Source organism: Danio aesculapii, chromosome 14 (genome assembly GCF_903798145.1).
Source record: "Danio aesculapii chromosome 14, fDanAes4.1, whole genome shotgun sequence".
In the NCBI taxonomy this organism is placed as follows: Eukaryota; Metazoa; Chordata; class Actinopteri; order Cypriniformes; family Danionidae; genus Danio; species Danio aesculapii.
The window spans coordinates 54,250,371-54,276,153 of NC_079448.1; the positions used below are offsets into that span (position 1 = coordinate 54,250,371).

General features: G+C 32.0%; 1 protein-coding gene across 1 annotated transcript in view; it reads right to left on the reverse strand.

The window, feature by feature from the left end:
- unc5a (unc-5 netrin receptor A) overlaps positions 1–25,783 on the reverse strand; it is a 480,707-nt gene that overhangs the window by 18,967 nt on the left and 435,957 nt on the right. The window contains exons 12-13 of the mRNA XM_056471872.1: positions 11,303–11,452; positions 516–680 (exon numbers count right to left, since the gene is read on the reverse strand). Of these exons, the coding sequence (XP_056327847.1) occupies positions 516–680; positions 11,303–11,452 (315 nt within the window). The remainder of the gene's footprint in view (positions 1–515; positions 681–11,302; positions 11,453–25,783) is intronic.

The window sequence follows — 25,783 nt, forward strand, 5'->3', positions numbered from 1 at the left end:
GAACACTGTATGTATGCATGTATGTATGTAAACAGACACATACACATGCATGCAAAGACACAGTAGTCAGCATCTGTAGTGATTCGAAACCTTTTTAAAAGTGGTCCTAAACCTATTCGACAACAGTCGAGCTTGTCATGCAATTTTTGAAAGCTTTTGATCCACTTCAATCGTTGACTTTTTATATATATATGTGACTTAATATAGAAGCAGTTTACTGCAATCACTTTCTATTTTAATTATTAAGTGCTGCTTAATTGTTTTTAACACATTTATAAAGTAACAGAAATAACTAATAACTGATCTCTTTTCTCTTAGCCATGATGACAGCACATATTATTTGACTAGATATTCTTCAAGACACTAGTATTCAGCTTAGAGTCACACTTTAAAGGCTTAACTAGGGTAATTATGCAAGGTTTTTCTGTAGGGGGGCTAATAATATTGACCACAGCAGTTATTTTACCTAGAAGAAACAAGACTCTCTCTAGAAGAGAAATGCAATAGAAAAAAACCTTGGCGATGTTGAAGTCGAGGCTGAAGCTCTGTCCTTCTCCCTCCACCTGCCACACACACAGAGTGCAGGACAGATCGCTGGTGCTCAGACTCTGCCTCTCCAGGGTGAAGCTGCAGTGAAGAGTCCTCTGAGAACCACTCCAGATGTGGTAGAACGGGATCTCCTGAACACACACACACACACACGTTTTTATTAGCAGGCTATATGCACAGCTAGTATTTTTCAGCCTCCGATAAACTTCTGGAAACTTTTATATTCACTTTAATACGGTTTCTTTTACAGCATCAATGTTGTAATGTAGTTACAATACAATCAGTTAAGTAGACTTCAGCGTTCATTGAGGTGTTCAAGCATAAAACAAGATGAAGACCGTGTGAACAGAAGTGCCATCAGGAGCAGCAGGTGAGCGCAGAAACTCCATATTTCACAGACATGACATGGAGAAATGTAATTTAATGCAGTGCTTCCTGTCTGGCCTGAGACACGCTTTATATCATATATCAATCAGGCAGTGAAGATCGCAGATTTTTAAAGAAACCAGATCTATAACGTGGCAATTTTGTAATGGGATGACAGTTTACTGGAAGCACTCTCACCCTACCCCAACCCTAGCCATAAACCCAACCCTCACACTAGAGGACCCGCGGGACCCAATACAGCGAGGTGTGGCGTGGGACAAGATTTGATGGATGGATGAATGAATGAATGAACGCAGGGCAGCATGGTGGCTCAGTGTTTAGCACTGTGTCCTCACAGCAAGAAAGTCGCTGGTTCGAGTTCCGGCTTGGTCAGGCGTAGATTTCCTCCAGGTGCTCCGGTTTCCCCCACAGTCCAAACACATGGCCTATAGGAGAATTGATCAACTAAATTGGCTGTAGTGTATGAGTGAGTGTGTGTGTGTGTGTGTGTGTGTGAATGAGTATGTATAGGTGTTTCCCAGTACTGGGTTGTGGCTGGAAGGGCATCTGCTGCATAAAACATGTCCTGAAATAGTAAGTGGTTCATTCCGCTGTGGAAACCCCTGTTAAATAAGGCACTAAGCCAAAAGAAAATGAAAGAATGAATGCGTTTTTAAATTTGCATAATTCTAAATAATCAAATGATGTTTTTAAAAATGCAGTGATTAGCTGTAAAAGTGCATATGAGGTAAGTGTTTTCTAAATTAAATCTTAATAAAAAAAATAATAAAAGAATTACAAAATTGCAAAAAACAATATTAAATCAAATTCCTTGCATTAAAATGTTTGTTTTTTAATGTCTTTATTTTTTGTGAATTTAGAAACATTAATTATTAACTGAGAATTTTCACATTTTAGAAGTTATTGAAACAAAGTAGACATTTTCCTTTAAAAAATATATAATTTTATGGCCAAAATGCGACATGCACATTATACACATTATATATATATATATATATATATATATATATATATATATATGCACAGTAAAAATATCCGTAAATTAGCAGTTTTTCATATTTTATGATTCATGTTTTTATTTTTCCCCCTTTTAATTATTGATCAGTCTTTCAACAACTTTAAACTATTAAAAATGTTTATAAAAGTCACTTTTTTAAACTTTTAAAGTGCTACACTACCTCAGAAAAGTCTTGTGGCCTATCCAAGTTTTAGGAACAACATATAATAATTTGACTTCATGTTGATCATTTGGTATCAGAAGTGGCTTATATGAAAGGTAAAGGCCTCTAGATTACACTTATTTGACCAAAATAAAATATGATCATAAAATATGATTTCATTAGGACAGTAAGGTCTGACTTTACTTAGACAAAAGTCTCATCACTGAACCTTCAATAATGTCCAGTATAGAATATGTGGTCATGCTGCAGTGGAAACAGAATGAATATTGTGTCTGGACTCCATCATGAGCTTGGAGGACTGCATCCATACATCTCTGACATGACTCAAATCACTTATTAATAAAGTCATCTGGAATGGCAAAGAAAGCGTTCTTGCAGGACTCCCAGAGTTCATCAAGAGTCTTTGTGTTCATCTTCAACGCCTCCTCCTTCATCTTACCCCAGACATGCTCAATAATGTTCATGTCTGGTGACTGGGCTGGCCAATCCTGGAGCACATTCTTTGCTTTCAGGAGCTTTGATGTGGAGGCTGAAGTATGAGAAGGAGCGCTGTCCTGCTGGAGATTGTAAGAGATCTCCTGTGGTTTGTAATGTAATGGGCAGCACAAATGTCTTGAATACCTCAGGCTGTTGATGTTGTTCATCCACTCTGCAGATCTCTCGCACGCCCCATACTGAATGTAACCCCAAACCATGATTTCTCCTTCACCAAACTTGACTGATTTCTATCAAAATCTTGACTTCATGCTGGTTCCAGTAGATCTTCTGCAGTATTAGTGATGATTGGGATGCAGATCAACAGATGATTCAGCAGAAAGATCCACCTTCTTTCCAAATGATCAACTCGAAGTCAAGTTATAATTTGTTGCTCTTACAACTGGGATCCACGACAAGACTTTTGTCAGGTGCTATATTTTCTGGATTGGTGTTATACAGTATATTATGCTACAAAAACCTTGTATTAAACCACCAGCAAATTTTCTGTTATTTTACAGACTTATTTCTCTATATATTATTTCTTATTTATTATTTCAAGCTACTAAAATGTCAATAAAAGTCACTTTGTTCAACTGTAGAGTTCAATTTACAACATCAAAAGTGGACAGAGCAGAGATCAACATCCCATAATGCTCAAAATATGGAAATGATTAACTTTTAAGATATATGTTTACGGTGTTTGGATAACATAATTGTACTATTTCTGCAAACCCACCAACAGAGTTGATTAAAAACACCCAATATTAATGACATAAACAGAATAGGTTATATTAATTATGCAAAGCTGCATTCTGAGACACATCCACCACACAAAAAGTTTTCAGATTGTGTAAAACTTTGCATTTGACGTCACATAACTTGCGAGAACAATTGTGCTACTGCTGATAAAACAGCTTGTTTTTCATGAAGAGTTGTGCACATAATAGATGGAGCTGAATCTGACGGTCAGTGAAAAGAAAAGAAAAGCTTCACACCTGATGATTTATGAGTCTCTGAAAGCTCTTCTGAATCTATTGTCTGCTGCGTTTCAAACAGAGCCACAAAAATAGTTGCTTTGTCTCTGAAAACAGCAGAGCGTCCTTAAATAAAACCTAATTGTTCACAACGGGGGATTTGGATTTAATTCAGCTGATAGCTCAGATACGCTCAGTCAAATATAATAAGAGCATGCATTAAAACAATACATTCAGTCTGTCAAAGACAAAACGCTCATTGTGACAGTCTGATTAAGCTAATTATTCAGCTTTATAACACTCTCTCGTTTCATATGGTCTCGTTAAGTGTGTAGCGTGATGCTTAGAACAAAGATAAGCACATGCACTGTTTAAGAGCGCACATCAATTGGGAACCAATCAGACGCAAATCAGCATATTCATTTATTTATATTTATTTGTCCATTCATTTTTATTAATTTATTTATCTGTTGATTCATAATTTTTTAGTAATGTATTTATTTATTATTTAATAATAATAAAAAACAAATCAGCACTACAGAAAACACATATTCATTTATTTATTTATTTATATTTATTTGTCCAATCATTATTTTATTAATTTATTGATCTATTTAATCAAAGTAATGTATTTATTTATTATTTAATAATAATAAAAGACTAATCAGCACCACAGAAAACACATATTTATTTATTTATTTATTTATATTTATTTGTCCAATCATTATTTTATTAATTTATTGATCTATTCATTTAAAGTAATGCATTTATTTATTATTTAATAATAATAAAAGACTAATCAGCACCACAGAAAACACATATTTATTTATTTATGTTTATTTGTCCAATCATTATTTAATTAATTTATTGATCTATTTATTCAAAGTAATGTATTTATTTATTATTTAATTAAAAAATAAATAAACCTCAAACCAGCACCACAGAAAACACATTTATAATGTGTTGATTTGTCAATTTATTTATTTATAATTATCTATTTATTTTATAGTAATTAGTTTATTGATTATTTAATAAATTAAATATCATAAACTACAAATCAGCACGACAGAAAACACATTCATTATGCATTGATTTGTCCATTCGATTATTTATTTATATTTATTTGTCCATTAATTTTTAATTAATTTATTTATCCATTCATTTCTTAGTTATGTGTTTATTTATTTATTATTTATAAAATAAATTAAATATATTTAACCACAAATCAGCATGACAGAAAACACATTCATTATATGTAATAATTTATTCATTCATTCATTCATTTTCTTTTCGGTTTAGTCCCTTTATTAATCACAGATCGCCATAGCTGAATGAACCGCCAACTTTTCCAGCACATGTTTTGCACAACGGATGCCCTTCCAGCCGCAACCCATCACTGGAAAACACCCATACACTCTCATTCACACACATACACTATGGGCAATTTAGCTTACCCAATTTCCCCATAGCGGATGTGTTTGGACTGTGGGGGAAACTGAAGCAAACCCACACCAACACGGGGAGAAGTCCACACAGAAATGCCCACTGACCTAACTGGGACTAGAACCAGTGACCTTGCTTTATTCGTTTGTTAATTTGCTTATTATTTATCCATTCATTTTTTTGTAATTAATGTATTTATTTATTATTTAATCATTTATCAGTTCATTTATTAATCTGTGTTCATTTATTCATGTATTTATTCATTCATATACTTTTATTTATACACTCGTTTTTATTTTATTCATTCATTTTTAGTACATTTTTCTATTCATTTTTACTTTATTTATTCATCCATTCATTTTTAGTAATGTTTATTTATTGATTATGTAGAAAATAAATTAAATATATTAAACCACAAATAACCATGACAGAAAACACATTCATTATGTATTCATTTGTCTATTTTAATTATCAATTTTTTAAATTAATTTATTCATCCATCCATTCTTTTTTTGTAAATAATGTTTCTATGTGTTATTCATTTATTAGTTTGTGTTCATTTATTCATTCATTCTTGTATTATTCTTTTATTTATCCATTCATTTAAAAAAATAATATTCACCCCTTCATTTATTCCTTAATTTTGTTTTTTTGGAAATTAATGCCTGTATTTATTATTTATTTATTTATTGGTTAATTTGTTAATTAAAAATGAGTCAGTGAATAAATGAATGAATGTATTTAATTAATCCATATACTTATTATTTATCCATTCATTTTAAATGATTAATTTATTCATCTTTAGTAATAAATGAAACCATAAGAGAATAAATCAATAATAAATGAATACCTTAATTTATGCATTCATTCATTCATGTATTCATTTCTTTTATTCATTCATTCATCCAGAACGGTGACGAGTCTGCATACAGACAGGAGGTGGAGCGGCTGGCGTTATGGTGCAGATACAACAACCTGGAGCTGAACACGCTCAAAACAGTGGAGATGATAGTGGACTTCAGGAGAAACTCCCCTGCACTCCCCCCACTCACCATCATGAACAGCACTGTGGCTGCAGTAGAGTCATTCAGGTTCCTGGGCACCACCATCTCTCAGGATCTGAAGTGGGACACTCATATAGACTCTATTGTGAAGAAAGCCCAGCAGAGACTGTACTTCCTTCGTCAGCTGAGGAAGTTCAACCTGCCACAGGAGCTGCTCGTACAGTTCTACTCAGCTGTCATCCAATCCATCCTCTGCACTTTAATCACTGTCTGGTTCAGTTCAGCTGCCAAAACTGACCTCCGTAGACTACAGCGAATAGTCCGGACTGCTGAACGAATCACTGGCACAACCCTTCCTACACTTCAAGAACTGTACTCTTCCAGAGTGAGTAAAAGGGCTCGCAAAATCACTCTGGACCCCTCACACCCAGCACACTACCTGTTCGAACTGTTACCGTCTGGTCGGCGCTTCAGAGCACCAAGCACAAAAACAGCCAGACACAGGAAAAGTTTCTTTCCTCAGGCTGTCTACCTTATGAACAGTTAAATATTCCCCTACTGTGCAATAAATATGTGCAATACTTTCTCATACGCACTTGTACACAGCACCTTATATCAATATACAATGCAATACTTTCTACATTCGCACTTGTACACAGCACCTTATAACCTGTATATTTATAACAATCTGTACATACAACTCAACATCCAGGTTTCTTCACTAACCGCATCTGTTTAATGTTCATCATTTTTTATTATTATTATTTTATTTTTTCAGATTATTTTGTGTTGTCACTTGTCACTTTATGTACACTGGAAGCTTCTGTAGCCAAAACAAATTCCTTGTGTGTGTGAAGCACACTTGGCAATAAAACTGATTCTGATTCTGATTCTGATTCAATTGATTTTTTATATTTTCATTTATGCATGTTCAGTCAATGAATTCAGTTCAGTTATGCATTCATTATGCATTTATTCTCATTCATTTCAAATATTCATGTATTCACATTTATGTATATTTATTCACTTAATTACTTAACATGATTATTTTAAGTGACAATGGTTAAAAAGTATTATGATTTCAACTAAACGACAGTACGAAAACTGCTTTGGGGTTAGTACTTTCAATTAATCTCAAATCTTAAATGTATTAAATATTTATTAAGTATATTAATTAAACATTAAATGACAGAAAACATGAATATTAGAGAAGCAACCTTTACTAAACTGTTTAAGCGTTTGACAGAATATCCTCTACAATATGATTATATGCAGATCTCCCTCTATTATTGACATCTATCTGAAACATTTTAAACATACACCGCTAATTTTTCATTCATTCATTCATTTATTCATTCATTCATTCATTCTTAATTTATTTTTTAATAAATAAATGAAAGAAATAAACCACAAATTGGCATGACAGAAAATAAACATTCATTATGTATTCATTTATCTATTTGTTTATTATCCATTCATTTATTCATTCTTTCTTATTTTAGTAATTAATGTATTTATTCGTTATTCATTCATTCATTTTTAATTAACTTATCTATTCATCCATTCATTCATTTTTAATAATTAATGTATTTATCAATTTATTTGTTTACTGATTTGTTCATTCTTTCATTTTAATGAATTTATCTATCCATTTATTTAGTAAAAGTCTTTTAGTAATTAATGTATTTATATATTATTTATTTATTTACTGGTTCATTCATCCATTCATTTAACTAGTTTATCTATTCATTCATTCATTCATTCTTTCTTATTTGGTAACTAATGCATTTACTAATTATTTATTAATTTATTGGTTCATTCACTCATTCATTTTTAATTTATTTATTTATCCACTCATTCTTTTTTTAGTAATTAATGTATTTATTCATTTTTTATTTATTGGTTCATTCATTCATTCATTCATTATTAATTTATCTATCCATTCACTCATTCATTCTTTTTGTAGTAATTAATATATTTATTCATTTTATTCGTTTATTCATTTATTGGTTCATTCATTCACTCATTCATTTTTAATTATTTTATCTATCCACTCATTCATTTTTAGTAATGTAATATTTCATAAATTCATCCTTTCATTCATTAGTTTATTCATTCACTCACTCATTTTTAATTAATTTATCCATCTATCCCTTCATTCATTCATTCATTCATTCTTTATTAGTAATTAATGTATTTATTCATTATTTATTCATTGATAGGTTCATTCATTCATTTTAATTAATTTATCTATCTATCCTTTCATTCATTCATTCATTCATTCATTCTTTATTAGTAATTAATGTATTTATTCATTATTTATTCATTGATAGGTTCATTCATTCATTTTAATTAATTTATCTATCTATCCCTTCATTCATTCATCCATTCTTTTTTAGTAATTGAGGTATTTATTCAACATTTATTCATTTATCGATTAATTCATTCATTCTTTCATTAGTGTAACATATAATCACATTAATTACATATTGTAATTAATTCATTTGATTTTGTATTTAAATAAAGATCTGTGTGCTTGGCTGTGTAACTCCAGATTGCTGTAGACAATCATCATGCCAGAAAGCGCAGTAGCACTATTCTCTCCATTGGGGGCGCTGTTGCACAGATGAAAAACACCACACTCACTCCTCCAGATCAGCTCAGGTGAGTGAATGTTTCTCCGTGCTGTAACACTGTTAGCTGGCATCCTCAAATAAATCCTCCCAGGAGCTTTTTTCTACGCCAGCATTCCTCCAGAATCCAGAGCCGCTCCTGCGGGACCCAGCAGGCATGATCCGGCAGAGAAAAACCAGGTGCAGTAGCCTTGAGGATTTACATACGGCTCTATATTTAATCTCCTCCGGTGGGAAAGAGTCTTGAAGATGGCCAGAAGATTGGAGAAACTGCAGACTCTCTGTTCTCCTTCACTGGAGGAGCTGTTAACTGAAGGCTGAAGGTGTTATTAAGAAAAGCGTTTGAGGGTCTCTGATCACCAATTCCCCCTATAATGGGCTTCTTCTGCATCCATGCATGATCTGAACTCTCTAATGAGGACAAACCTATCAGATCTACAATTACAGCAATCTGGAGGACGACACACACATCTGAGAAAAGCTGACTTTTTGTTCCTTTTGTATTTAGTTTCTTCATTTCAAAAATAAAATTGAAAGACTGCAATTTATTAATTCAATATATATATATATATATATATATATATCTCCATTTGGATGATGGGATTTCCCAAGTGGCCTCCCAGGATCAGTCCTACTTGGCTTCAGTGAGTAACTGGTCCTGGGCTGCAGGGTGATATGGCTGTGGCTTGTAACAAAAAATCTATAATAGTTTTAAAACCGTTGTTATTTAAAACAAACCTGCTCACTGTGTACATGCATGAATACATGAATATATAATTGAGTTCATTAAATGAATGAATAAATGAATACATAAATTAACAAATGAATAAATAAATAAATTAATAAATACACATGTAACAGATACAAGTAATTGATTAAAACGAATGAATGAATCATTAAATGAATGAATGAATAAACAAATGCACGAATGCATTAGTAAATAAAATGATAAATGAAAAAAATAATAAATACACACGTGAAATTAATACAAACAACTATTGAAAATAAATGAAATGAATCAATGAATGAACGAATGAATTAACAAACAAATACATGAATGCATAAATGATGAAATGAAAAATACTAAATGAATGAATTAAAAAAAATGAATGAATGAATGAAACTAATATGTGAATGCATAAATAAATAAAATAATACATTAAAAAATACTACATAAATTCATTTAATTAATAAAAATGAATGAATGAATGAGCGAATGAATGAATAAACAAATACATTAATGCATAAATCAATAAAATGATAAATGGAAAAATACTAAATGAATGAATTAATTAATAAAAAAATGAATGAATTAATGAATGAATTAATACAAAAATCCCAAATATATAAGCAAATAAAATGATAAATAAAAAACAATAAATAAATAAATAAATGTAATTAATAAAAAATAAATGAATGAATGAGTGAATGAATGAATAAACAAATCCATGAATACATAAATGCTAAATAATAAATAAACTAATAAAAATGAATGAATGAATGAACGAATAAACAAATACATGAATACATAAGTAAATAAAATGATAAATTTTAAAATAATAAATAAATAAATGTAATTAATAAAAATGAATGAATGAATGAATGAAAGAGCGAATGAATGAATAAACACATACATGAATACATAAATGATAAATGAAAAATAATAAATAAATAAACTAATAATGATGAATGAATGAATGAATAAACAAATCCATGAATACATAAATGATAAATAATAAATAAACTAATAAAATGAATGAATGAATGAATGAACGAATAAACAAATACATGAATACATAAGTAAATAAAATGATAAATAATAAATAAATAAATGTAATTAATAAAAATGAATGAATGAACGAATGAATGAATGAATGAATGAAAGAGCGAATGAATGAATAAACACATACATGAATACATAAATGATAAATGAAAAATAATAAATAAATAAACTAATAATAATGAATGAATGAATGAACAAATCCATGAATACATAAATGATAAATAATAAACAAACTAATAAAAATGAATGAATGAATGAACGAATAAACAAATACATGAATACATAAGTAAATAAAATGATAAATTTTAAAAATAATAAATAAATAAATGTAATTAATAAAAATGAATGAATGAATGAACGAATGAATGAATGAATGAATGAATGAACAAATGAATGAATAAACAAATACATGAATACACAAGTAAATAAAACGATAAATTTAAAAATAATAAATAAATAAATGTAATTAATAAAAATGAATGAATTAACGAATGAATGAATGAATGAATGAATGAATGAATGAATGAATGAATAAACAAATACATGAATACACAAGTAAATAAAATGATAAATTTAAAAATAATAAATAAATAAATGTAATTAATAAAAATGAATGAATGAACGAACGAATGAATGAATGAACGAATGAATGAATGAATGAACAAATACATGAATACACAAGTAAATAAAATTATAAATTAAAAAAAATAAATAAATGTAATTAATAAAAAAAATGAATGAATGAATGAATGAATGAGCACTAGCATGGGCTTCTTTAGCATCTGTACATGATCTGAAACTCTCTATATAAAATTGTATTTATATCCTAAAATAAACAAGTGAATGAATATATTAATAAATGAGTGTGTACCTGATATCCGGCCAGTAGTTTACTCCTCCAGTGTGTGTGTGGCATGTCGTGGATGGACAGACGCAGGTTATGATAGCTGTCTTTGAACAGCAGCACGTGCGGCTCGTCGATCAGTCGACCCCCCAGCTGTCTCTCCATCTGCATCACCTCCTGTGGAGAAACACACACACATACACACACGTCAGGTCAGGTCAAGTCCAGCGGCATCCCATAATCAACAACACAGAAACTCCTGCCAACATACACTAACTCTGAGAGAGATTCAGCAAATTGCTGCAGGACACACACACACACTGACATGCATATATACACATTAAAGCAGTACAACAGTAGAAAAATCTGACATTCCCATATTGTGTTTTGCTGCGATTATATATATATATATATATATATATATATATATATATATATATACTGTATATATATATATATACTGTATATATATATATATATATATATATATATATATATATATATATATATATATATATATATATATATATATATATATATATATATATATATATTGCGATATAAATATAATTTCACCACATGATCAGAAGAGCTCTATTGATCTCTACATGTTAGATCGACTGTGATGATCAAGTCTTTTTCTATTTAGTGCATCTACAAAAATATAAGGAATTTGAAGCATTTATAGAATCGACAGAGCAAAAATAAAAGTGAGGTGAACGTTGCTTCAAACAAATCAAATGTAAAAGAAACACAGTCATCATTGCATAAACTATTTCAAAACATAAGTATATACATCTTTATCTTTTAATCTTTCAAGAGTTCACACTTAGCTGATGATTGATTATAAAGCTTGTTTGGCGTGCTGTCCCGAGAGAGAGCCCTATGCTTATAAGATCCTCGAGCCCTGGGCTCCCTCCCATTTGCAGGGCGAGAGGGGAGTTTGAGCTGAGGTAGATGTCGATGACTCCCCCTTGATAATTTGTAGCTAAGTGTCAGATATGGATGGCTGAGAAGAGGTGTACTCAGAGCTTGGCTATAAATATTTTGGATTAACTGTTTAGGGTGCTTGTTTTTGGACTGTGGGAGGAAACCGGAGGACCTGGGGAAAACCCACGCGAGCACGGGGAGAACGAGCAAAACTCTGCACAGAAATGTTGCCTGGTTTGGAAGGGAATTAAACCAGGGGCATTCTTGCTGTGAGGCAACAGCGCTAATCACTGGCCACCGTGTCTCCTGTTTGAAAGGAGGGAAAGAAGGATTGGGTGGTGGTGGTGATGGTGGTGGTGGTGTTGGTCGGGGGGGGGGGGGGGGGGGGGGGGGTTCTTCAAGACGAAGATATTGAGATGAGAAAACTCTGGTTATTTATAGTGAGTTAAGGATCATCTGATAGGATAATTAGTCATGAGCTAATGCTGGAACAGCAGTGAACAATCGTAAGCACGTGATCCTCTCGAAATGTGTTTATAAATAAACTTCATTAATACATTCCTGCAATGTGACTATTGCAGATACAGTGCGATATTAATCCTGAAAATTGTGCAGTCCTAATACACATATAGACACAATAACACTACGAGACAACCTAAGAATATCATCACTTCCCAGTGTGCCTCACGTCGGTGAGTGGGCTTGACAAAGCACCTGTAGAGAACACATCCTTTCATCTCTCTGACACTTTACGAGAGGCTTGCAGCAGTTTTAGCACCAAATACTTTCTTACAATCCCTCTAAGAAATATCTCTAAGAAAAAACAAAAAAAAGTGCATTCATAAAGTGTGCCTCACGTCGGTGAGTGGGCTTGATAAACCACCATGACACATTAAGAGAATAAAAACAGCCATACTAGATCATGCGCCTGGCACAACGACCATTTTCCTCCTGCTTAAAATAGCAAAAGTGCATTCAGACACACCCTGGGTGCATCTCCGCCATCTACTTTAGACTTTGCGCATAGATCATTACAACAGAGTCCAGGATTAGCTTTTTCTGCTATGGAAGTCATCGGTTACATGTATTCAGCTTTCTTGAGAATATCTTTGGTAGTGTCCAACCAAAGGAAAACACAAAGGTTTATAACCTCTAGACAGAGTAAATAGTGAGTTCATTTTCATTTTTGGGTGAACTGTCTCTTTAACAATGACTAGGCCCACATGGAATCTGTGTGCACAGAAATCAGCAGATTTTTAGCCAATCATTGAGTCTATTTATTTACTTGTGTAAATGTGTGTAAATTCATACTTAAGTTTTTTAATTAATTTCAGTAATATTATTGACAAATATGAAAAGGTTCATATGATTTATTTACAATACAGTCTGTAAAGTAATATGTTCTGTCTTTTAGTACATATATTATATAAGAGACTTGCTTTGTTTACCAATTAAGTGGATCTAACTGGATTTGCATTGTAAACATTCATTTATTTTCTTTTCGGCTTAGTCCCTTTATTAATGAGGGGTCGCCACAGCAGAATGAACTGCCGACTTAACTATGTTTTACCTATAGCACAAGTCTTTGGGCTGTGAGGGAAATCAGAGCACCGGGAGGAAACCCACGTAAACACATGGAGAACATGCAAACTCCACACAGAAATGCCAACTGACCCAGCCAGGGCTCAAACCAGCGACCTTCTGGCTGTGAGGCGACAGTGCTAACCACTGAGCCACCCTTGTAAACATTCAATAAAAGTTAAAAAGATATTATGCTTTAATTTATATATTAGGTTTTCAGTTGTGACACCATTTTACAATATTCTCAGCAGAAATAGCTAAAACAAAATGTCTGCAGATTCTGTCTGGCCCTGACAGTAGCCGCGTTTCCACTATCATGCCTAAAGCGAGCGAGCCAGGGCAAGCCAAGGCCAGTCGCGTTTCCACTATCACTTCCGGGGCATAATCGGGCCAAAGCGGGGCTTCCTTGGGGCCAGCGTCCGGCCTTTTTCGGCCCGCCGAATACCTTGGGCCAAGGAGGGCCAACTGGGGCTTCGGGGCGGGGTTACGTACAAAGGCGGAGTTTTCCTGTCAGGTAAAGAGGAGACAAGATGCTTTCTTCCCTTACATTTGTTTTGCTATCGTCGTTCTCGTCGCTCGGCTGCTCTTTTGCGCCTTGCAGCCAAAATCTGTGTTCGAAGTAAATGCTGCCGAACTCGAATGTCCTTATCCAGGGATCGCTGTCTGGCCTTACACCAACAGACCACAAACAGTAAAAAAGCAATGGCTTCGGTGTTCTCCATCTTCCAGCTCTCGTAGTGATGCCAGGTTGTGTTTGTGGTTATAATTTGAGTTTTTTGTTCCCGCTGAAGTGGGCGGGTTGTGTAACGGGTTGTGTGACGTTTGATTCGGGGGACGTTCTGGGGGCGGTGTTTGCGTGACGCGCTGCGAGCAACTAGCCCGACAGTGGAAACGCGACATGATTTCGGCCTCATTTCTCAACCTCCCGGGCTATTGGCCCGGCCTGGCCTGATTAAAGCCCTGGCTCGCACTGGCCCGATAGTGGAAATGCGGCTATTGACTCAAAAAACAGCCAAACAACCAGATTTGAAGTGCTGTTTTTCAGTCCAATCTGTGGAAGATTGTCATGCAAGTTTATAATAATAATAAAAACGCTCCCCTTCTTACTCTAGCACTTGATTCTCTGAGAACAAACAGACTCTTTGTGTAATTATCACTCCTTGCGTGTAGACTACCTGACAAAAGTCTTGTGGCCTATCCAAGGTTTAGGAGCAACCAATAATAACTTGACTTCTAGTTGATCATTTGGTATCAGACGTGGCTTATATGAAAGGTAAAGGCCTCTAGATTATGCTTGTTTGACCACAATAAAATATAATCATGCCTCTAATGATTTAATAAGGACAGTAAGGTCTGACTTTACTGAGACAAAAGTCTGGTCACTGAACCTTCAATAATGTCCAGTATAGAATATGTGGTCATGCTGCAGTGGAAACAGAATGAATATTGTGTCTGACTCCATCATGAGCTTGGAGGACTGCATCCATACATCTCTGACATGACTCAAATCACTGATTAATAAAGTCTGGAATGGCAAAGAAAGCCTTCTTGCAGGACTCCCAGAGTTCATCAAGACTCTTTGTGTTCATCTTCAACGCCTCCTCCTTCATCTTACCCCAGACATACTCAATAATGTTCATGTCTGGTGACTGGGCTGGCCAATCCTGGAGCACCTTGACCTTCTTTGCTTTCAGGAGCTTTGATGTGGAGGCTGAAGTATGAGAAGGAGCGCTATTCTGCTGGAGAATTTGCCCTCTCCTGTGGTTTGTAATGGAATGGGCGGCACAAATGTCTTGATCCCTCAGACTGTTGATGTTGATCATCCACTCTGCAGATCTCTCGCACACCCCCATACTGAATGTAACCCCAAACCATGATTTCTCCTTCACCAAACACCAGCTCTTACAACTGGGATCCACGACAAGACTGTTGTCAGGTAGTGTATTGCCTCTTCTTGTTGAATCACTGAATGCCTCCTCAGTTGTAAGTTAATTGTAACTGAATGTAAGTAGTCAGATTACATTACCATAAATGTGTAAACTAACAGATTACATTACTGACTATAAATACTGTCATGCGATTTGTAATCAAGTAATTCTTAAGTAATCCACCCAGTTTGAGCCACATTCATATTTGTCTCAGAATCCTGATTTTTCCAGCATCAGAGATCTCTGGTTAATTGTATGTGTGCCAGGAGAGATTTGTCTAATGTTTGTGTCTCTGTGGGGTCGGACATTTGTTGGCCATCTGGAATCAGGTAATAATATCCGTGCTCATCCTGGCTGATCTGTCAATTGTTTTCCAGGACACATTTCTCATGCTAAAGAGAAAACGCACACAGACTAAACTCAAACTGCATGATGAATGAAGCTCCGGCTTCCAGAACTGGCAGACCTTCCCAATCAGGATGGCAATCTTTCACAAACACCCAAAACAGCAGAGCGGAGGAGAAAACTGGAGAAAAGAGGAGAGTTGGAGACACTGAACACACATTAATGGAGGGGATGGTAACTGGATTCCAACAAATAAAATAAAATAAAATAAAATAAAATAAAATAAAATAAAATAAAATAAAATAAAATAAAATAAAATAAAATAAAATAAAATAAAATAAAATAAAATAAAATAAAATAAAATAAAATTAAATTAAATTAAATTAAATAATAAAAAAAGAAGTGATAACATGATAAAATGATGAAAATATTTTATTTCATTTATTTTAGAGATTCCAAGAAGCAGCTGCCTTTCAAAATTGACAACATAATACAAAAGTATACTTTATTTTAGATTATTAGTTTTAGTTTAGTTTGTAGGTTAGAAAATCAACCGTTTGCCTTTAAAAATTAATAACATGATGAAATCATTCTTGTACATAAAGTCTTATTTTAAAGGCTTCTGCTTTATTTTCTAACCTACAAACTAAACTAAAATGCTTTATGTACAAGTATCATTTTATTTTATTATTAATTTCCAAAGGCTACTGCTTCTAGGAATCGAAGTAAATAAAATAATTAAAACAAAATAAAATACTTTATGCACAATAATAATTTTTTCATGTTATCAATAAAAAAGGCATCTGCTTATAGGAACCTCAAAATAAGAAAATAAATACATAAATAAAAAAATTAAATAAATAAATAAATAAATAAATAAATAAATAAATAAATAAAATTAAATAAATAAATACATAAATAAAATAAGATCAAATAAATAAATACATAAATAAAATAATAAAAAATAAAATCTAAATAAAATACTTTATGCACAATAATAATTTTATGTTATCAAAAAAAGGCATCTGCTTATAGGAATCTCAAAATAAAATAAAATAAAATAAAATAAAATAAAATAAATAAAATAAAATAAATAAAATAAAAAATATTAAATAAATAAATAAAATAATAAAAAATAAAATTTAAAGAAAAGAAAATACTTTATGCACAATAATAATTTTTTCCATGTTATCAATAAAAAAGCCATCTGCTTATAAGAATCTCAAAATAAAATAAATAAATTAATTAAATTAAAATAATTAAAATAGAATACAAATAATTTATGCACACTAATAATTTCTTCAATGTTGGCAATAAAAAAGGCATCTGCTTAAAGGAATTTCAAAATACAAAAACAAAACAAAAAATTATTTATGCACAATAATTATTTGACCACATTTTCAGTTTCTAAAAGGGAACTGAAGTTTAGGAAACAAATAAAAACTAAACTAAAATAAAATAACATTCATTCAGTCATTTTCCTTAGACTTAGTCTCTATTTCAGAGGTCACCACTGTGGAATGAACCACCAATTTATCCAACATATGTTTTACACAGTGGATGCCCTTCCAGCTGCAACACAGTACTGTGAAACACCCACACACTACGGCCAATTTAGTCCAATTCACTTATAGTACATGTGTTTGGACTGTGGAGAAAACCAGAGAACCTGGAGGAAACCCACACACAACCCATACAAACTCCACACAGAAATGCCAACTGACCCATCTGAGGCTCAAACTAACGACCTTCTTGACCTTCTGAGGCGATCATGCTACCCACTGAACCACCATGTCGCCCCGTTTTAGTAAACCTAAAAAATATATATAATCGAATTAAAAATACTTGATGTACAATAATCATGTTAACATATCATCAATTTCTAAAGGGAACTAGGAAACTTAAAATTAAATTATAATAAAAATAATAAAATTAAAATGCTTAAAGTACAATAATCATTTATATTCATTCATTTTAGTTTATTCAGTTTATTAAGTTTATTCATTTCGGCTTAGTTCCTTTATTCATCAGGGGTCGCCACAGCTTAGCCAGCAAATGTTTTACATAGTGGATATCCTTCTAGCTGCAACACAGTACTGGGAAACACCCATACACGCTCATGCACAAACACTATAGCCAATTTAGTTCATCAATTCCCCTTTCACGAGTTCACACTTGCAATAGTTTCAGAATAAAGCGTATTTGGCGTGCTGTCCGGGGAGAGGGCTATGAGCTCGGGGAAGACACCCAAACTTGAGTTACTCCTCTTATCAGGAAACAGAGAGGAATTGGGATTCGAGCGAAGTATCTAGCCCGGGCCCAGAACGCTCCCCCCGGGATTGTAATGCTTAAGAGGTGAGGTAACGGGGTGGTGGAGGGATGCTAAAGTTGTAAGATGCTGCAGGTAAGACAGCTTTGGTATATATAGGGGTTTGGTCAAGAACTGATTGGATAATAGAATAATTGTCAATGACGTATTTGATACTGAAACTTCTGTGCATGCTCCTCCCCAAATTTGTTTACAAAACATCACATAGTGTATGTGATTGGACTGTGGGGGAAACCGGAGCACCCGGAGGAAACCCACGCCAACACGTGCAACATGTGAACATGCAAACTCCACACAGAAACGCCAACTGACCCAGCCGGGACTTGAACCAGCAACCTACTTGCTGTGAGGCCACAGTGCCAACCACTGAACCACCGTGCCACTCCTAATCCTCTTATATAGATTTCGAAATGTTTTAGGAAACATAATAAAAATAAAATAAAAATGCTTGATGCACAATAATGATTGTAAGAGCACAGAGGTGAAGACCAAAGGAAAGCGGAGTGATAAATAAATCTGAATAAATGTGTGAGTGAACAGAAGAGACGGATCTGCAGTAATCTCCATATGCTTGATTCCTCCGGCTGTAAATGTGGATGCACATGAGTTGCGCTGGAGAGCGTCTCTAATTAAGATGGAGAATCACACTGATTTGTATCTGCATGTGGACCGTTCAATTTTCTGCACTCTTTAGCAAAGTATCGGCAGGCCCTGTTTCAATTAAAACTCCATACGAGCTGTTAATTATTCAGTTGCAATAGCTGCTGTACACATAGCATATGATTCTAGTTTGAAGAAATAGTGAGCTTCACTGAGTTTATATCATGAAGAGAGGACTCTTATGCTATTTTTTACATACTTGGATTCTAGGACATCACAATGGAATGCAATGAAATAAAAATACTTGATCTATATTATATATATATTAATATTGTCTTATTATTGTCCTATTAATAAAACAAATCACAAACAAAAATATTAATCTAGTTGAAGTCAGAATTATTAGCCCCCCTGTTTATTATTTTCCCAAATTTCTGTTTAACGGAGAGAAGATTCTCAACACATTACTAATCATAATAGTTTTAATAACTCATCTCTAATAACTGATTTATTTTCTCTTTGTCATGATGACAGTAAATAATATTTGACTAGATATTCTTCAAGATACTAGTATTCAGCTTAAAGTGACATTTAAAGGTTTCCCAACCCTGTTCCTGAAGGCACACCAACAGTACACATGTTCAACCTCTCCCTAATCAAACACACCTGAATCATCTTATCATAACATCAGAAGAGACTCCAACACCTGAAGTTAATGGGTCAGAAAAGGGAGACATCCAAAATATGTACTGTTGGTGTGCCTCCAGGAACAGGGTTGGGAAACACTGCTGTAGACTATTGAAAAAAATGTGCTTAAAGGAGCTAATAATATTGACCTTAAAATTAAAAACTGCTTTTATTTTAGTTGAAATAAATCAGATAAGACTTTCTCCAGAAGAAAAAATATTATGTTAATATAAAAATATCGATATTAAATGTCCTGGCTCTGTTAAACATCATTTGGGAAATATTTAAAAAATAAAACAAAATTAAAGGGGGGGGGGGGGGGGGGGGGGGATGAATAATTCTGACTTCAACTGTATAAATAAAATACACTAAAATGTCATTAAATAAAAAAAGTACAAATAAAATAGATTGAAAATACTTGATGTGCAAGAATCAATTTATCATATCAGTTTCTAAAGGCAATAAAATAAAATAAAATAAAATAAAATAAAATAAAATAAAATAAAATAAAATAAAATAAAATAAAATAAAATAAAATAAAATAAAATAAAATAAAATAAATAAAATACTTAATGTGCAGTAATCATTTTATTATGTCACTTTTTAAAGGCAATAAAATAAAAAAATAATAAAACAAAATAATACTTGATGTGCATAGCAGTCTCTAAAGGCATTACAATTAAATAAAAATACAAACAAAAATGAATATATAAATAAAATACACTAAAATGGCATTAAATAAAAAAGTACAAATAAAATAGAATAAAATACATTGATGTGCAAGAATCAATTTATCATATCAGTTTCTAAAGGCAATAAAATAAAGTAAAATAAAATAATAAAATAAAAATACTTGATGTGGAATAATCATTGTATTGTCACTTTTTAAAGGCAATAAAAAAATAATAATAAAACTAAATAATACAGGATGTGCAAGAATCACTTTATCATAGCAGTCTCTAAAGGCATAACAATTAAATAAAAATACAAACAAAAAGTTTATATATAAATAAAATACACTAAAATGGCATTAAATAAAAGAAGTAAAATAAAATAGAATAAAAATACTTGATGTGCAAGAATCTATTAATCATATCATATTCTAAATACAATAATAAAATAAAAAAGAAGTGATAACATGATAAAATGATGAAAATATTTTATTTCATTTATTTTAGAGATTCCAAGAAGCAGCTGCCTTTTAAAAATTGACAATATAATACAAGTATACTTTATTTTAGATTATTAGTTTTAGTTTAGTTTGTAGGTTATAAAATCAACCGTTTGCCTTTAATAATTAATAACATGATGAAATCATTCTTGTACATAAAGTCTTATTTTAAAGGCTTCTGCTTTATTTTCTAACCTACAAACTAAACTAAAATGCTTTATGTACAAGTATTATTTTATTTTATTATTAATTTTGAAATGCAACTGCAGGCGTCACGGTGGCGCAGTGGGTAGCATGATCACCTCACAGAAAGAAGGTTGCTGGTTTGAGCTTCGACTGGGTCAGTTGGCATTTCTGTGTGGAGTTTGCATGTTCTCCCCGTATTCGCGTGGGTTTCCTTCGGGTGCTCCGGTCCAAACACATGCGCTATAGGGGAATTGAATAAGCTTAATTGTCTCTGGTGTATGAGTGTGAATGCAAGAGTGTATGGGTGTTTCCCAGTACTGGGTTGTGGCTGGAAGGGCATCCGCTGCATAAAAAATATGCTGGATAAGTTGGCGGTTCATTCTGCTGCGGCGAACCCTGATGAATAAAGGAACTAAGCCGAAAAGAAAATGAATGAAATGCAACTGCTTCTATGAATCTCTAAAATAAAATAAATCAAGTTAAATTAAATTAGAAAAGATTTTAATAATTTAAAATGAAATGTTATTAATAAAAAAGCAACCGCTTCTAAGAATCTCAAAATAAAATAAAAAAACAAATAAAATAAAATAAAACGAAACCAATAACATACAATATTTCATGTACAATAATTATTTTATAATGCTATACATATTTAAATTTTATCTGCTTTATTTTCTAACCTACACACTAAAATAACTAAACTAAAAGTATAATTTTATAATATTATCAATTTTATTATCAATATATTCTGGGAAACTAGGAATCTCAAAATAAAATAAAAAAAAGAATAAAAATAAAATAAAGTTAAATTAAATTAAAAATAATTAAAGTCAATTAAAATGAAATAAAAATGCTTTCATAAAATAATGATGTCATTAATAAAAAAGCAACTGCTTCTAAGAATCTTAAAATAAAATACAATAAAATGAAAACAAAATTAAATAAAATACTTTAAAAAAATCATTTTATCCTGCTGTCGTTTTTAAATGCTTCTGCTTTATTTTCTAACCTACAAACTAAACTGCTTCATGGATAATTTTATAATATTATCAGTTTCCAAAGGCTTCTAGAAATATATAAAATAAAATAAAATAAAATGAAAATAAAATACAAGAAAATACAAGACAATGTACAAGAATCATTTAATCATGTTATCAATAAAAACAGCAACTGCTTCTAGGAATCTCAACAACAATAAAATAAAATAAAATAAAAATAAAATAAAATAAAATAAAATACAATAAAATAAAATAAAATAAAATAAAATAAAATAAAATAAAATAAAATAAAATAAAATAAAATAAAATAAAAAAGTGATAACATGATAAAATTATGAAAATATTTTATTTTATTTGTTTCAGAGATTCCTAGAGCCTGCTGCCTTTTAAAAATTGACAATATAATACAAGTATACTTTATTTTAGATTATTAGTTTTAGTTTAATTTGTAGGTTATAAAATCAACTGTTTGCCTTTAAAAATTAATAACATGATGAAATCATTCTTCTACATAAAGTCTTATTTTAAAGAAATAAAATAAAATAAAATAAAATAAAATTAAATTAAATACTTCATGTACAAGTATAATTTTACTATACTAGAAAGGCAACTGATTCTAGCAAAATAAAAAAATATATATGTACAATAATTTATTCGTCATATTAATCATTTCTAAAGGCAACTGGATTTTAGGAAACAAATAAAAATATATGAATAACATTTTTTTATAAAATACCACAGTTTCAGTTTCTAAAAGGGAACTGGATTTTAGGAAACAAAAGAAAAACTAAACTAAAATAAAATCACATACATTCAGTCATTTTCCTTCGGGTTAGTCTCTGTTGCAGAGGTTGCCACAGCAAAATGACCCGCCAACTATTCCAGCATGTGTTTTAAACAGCAAATGCCCTTTCAGCCGCAACCCAGTACTGAGAAACACCCATACACACTCATTCTCACACACTGATGCACTACAGCCAATTTAGTTCATCAATTCCCCTACAGCGCATGTTTTTGGACTGTGGGGGAAATCGGAGCACCTGGAGGAAACCCATGCCAACGTGGGGAGAACATGCCAACTCCACACAGAAATAAATATATAAATAAATAAATAAAGTAAAAATAAATAAAATGCTGTACAAATATGTACATCATATCATATTTATCCACCTATAATATAGTTATAGGGTCAGATTGTACTCACATTGCTGATCTTGTCTCAATGAATTATGTCTGCCTCAAACTTTTCCCAGAACAAAACTAAAGTCAAATATTCCCGATATAAGCTTGATCTGCAGTTTCTGTGTAAAACAGCCTTTTATCTTTTTCCAGACCCCAAGCGCTTTCATGGGAGATAAAGAAAGCATTTCCAACCATTTTCACTATCAGAGCCGCAAAGTCAAGCGACAGCCTTTTTCCATTATCACTATAAAGACGGAGACGTTCAGTTCCTTCAGTTCAGCCCCAGTGGAGAAAACCCAAATGCTGAACAGGTCAAAGGTCAAGGTTTATCAGGTCCATCGGGTCAAATGTCCAAGTAAACTTCAATCTGTAGAGGAATATAATCACTGCTTTAGACTAAAGACACTTGATTTAGGTGAAAATCACACACAAAAGAAAAATAAACGAATATGCAGGAATCATTTGATCCATATATTCATTCATTCATTCATTCATTTTCTTTTTGGCTTAGTCCCTTATCTGGGGTTGCCACAGCGGAATGAACCACCAACTTATTCAGCATGTTTTACACAGCGGATGCCCTTCCAGCTGCAACCCAACACTGGGAAACACCCATACACTCTTATTCACACACATACAAATACAGACAATTTAGCCCACCCAATTCACCTGTACCACATGTCTTTGGACTGTGGGGGAAACCGGAGCACCTGGAAAAAAACCCACGCCAACACGAGGATAACATGCAAACTCCACACAGAAACACCATCTGACACAGCCGAGGCTCGAACCAGCGATCTTCTTGCTGTGAGGCGATCGTGCTACCCACTGATCTACAGTGACACCCCTTTATCCATATATTATCTATTTCAATATTTTATTTATATATATTTCTCCTAGAAAAGCTAATTAAAATCTAATAAAATACAATTAAATAAAGACATTTTTCAAATAAAATGTTATTTAAAATTAAATAATATTAAAAATAAAAAAATTATAAAAATACAATAATAAAATATTTATATACAAGAAATATTTGATCATGCTATCCATTTCTAAGGGTGATATTTCAAGGAAAAACCTATTTAAAAAATAAAAAAATAAAAAGTGAAGACATTTTTAAATGAAAAGTACATTTTGCATTGACATTAAAAATAAATAAATACATAAATAAATAACTATTTTTCCCTGTGTTGGCGTGGGTTTCCTCTGGGTGCTCCGGTTTCCCCTCTAGTCCAAACACATGCGCTATAGGGGAATGGGGGAAGCTAAATTGACCATAGTGTATGTGTGTGAATGAGAGTGTATGGGTTTTTTCTCAGTGATTGGTTGCAGCTGGAAGGGCATCCACTGCGTAAAACATATGCTGGGCAAGTTGGGGGTTCATTCCACTGTGGCGACCCCAGATTAATAAAGGGACTAAGCTCAAAAGAAAATGAATGAATGAATGAATGAATGAATGAATAATAATAATAATAATAATAATAATAATAATAATAATAATAATAATAATAATAATAATAATAAAATATTTTTAAATGAAATAACATTTTTTTAAATTAAATTAAATATACAAGAATAATTTTATTATCCATTTCTAAAGACAACTTTCTAGGAAACCTATTTAAAATAAAATAAAAGGATATTTCAAAATGCTATTAAAATAATAACAAAATAAAATAATAAAATACTTTATAACAAAGTTGAAGTCAGAATTATTAGCCCCTCTTTGCACTTATTATTTTTTTTATATTTCCCAAATGATGTTTAACAGAGCAAGGAAATTTTCACAGTATGTCTGATAATATTTTTTCTTCTGGAGAAAGTCTTATCTGATTTATTTCGGCTAGAATAAAAGCAGTTCTTAATTTCTTTAAAGTCCATTTTAAGGTCAATATTATTAGCCCCTTTAAGCTATTTTTTTCCCGATAGTCTACAGAACAAACCATCATTATACAATAACTTGCCTTAATTACCCTAACCTGCCTAGTTAACCTAATTAACCTAGTTAAGCCTTTAAATGTCACTTTAAGCTGTATAGAAGTGTCTTGAAGAATATCTAGTCTAATATTATTTACTGTCATCATGATAAAGAGAAAATAAATCAGTTATTAGAGATGAGTTATTAAAACTATTATGATTAGAAATGTGCTGAAAGAAATCTGCTCTCCGTTAAACAGAAATTGGGGGAAAAAATAAACAAAGGGGGCTAATAATTCTGACTTCAACTGTATATGAATAAAATATAATATAACATATCCATTTTCAAGAACAACTTTTCTAGGAAACCAATTTAAAAATAAAATAAAATAAATAAAAAGAGAAATAATTAAAAATTATATATATATAAATAAAATACTTCATTTACATCAGGGTGTCTAAACTCGGTCCTGGAGGGCCAGTGTCCTGCATAGTTTAGCTTCAGCTTCCTTCAAAACAACTCCCTGGAAGTTTCTAGTATACCTAGAAAGAGCTTGATCAGCTGGTTCAGGTGTGTTTAATTGGGGTTGGAACTAAAATATGTAGGACACCGGCCCTCCAGGACCGATTATGGACATCTCTGATTTATAT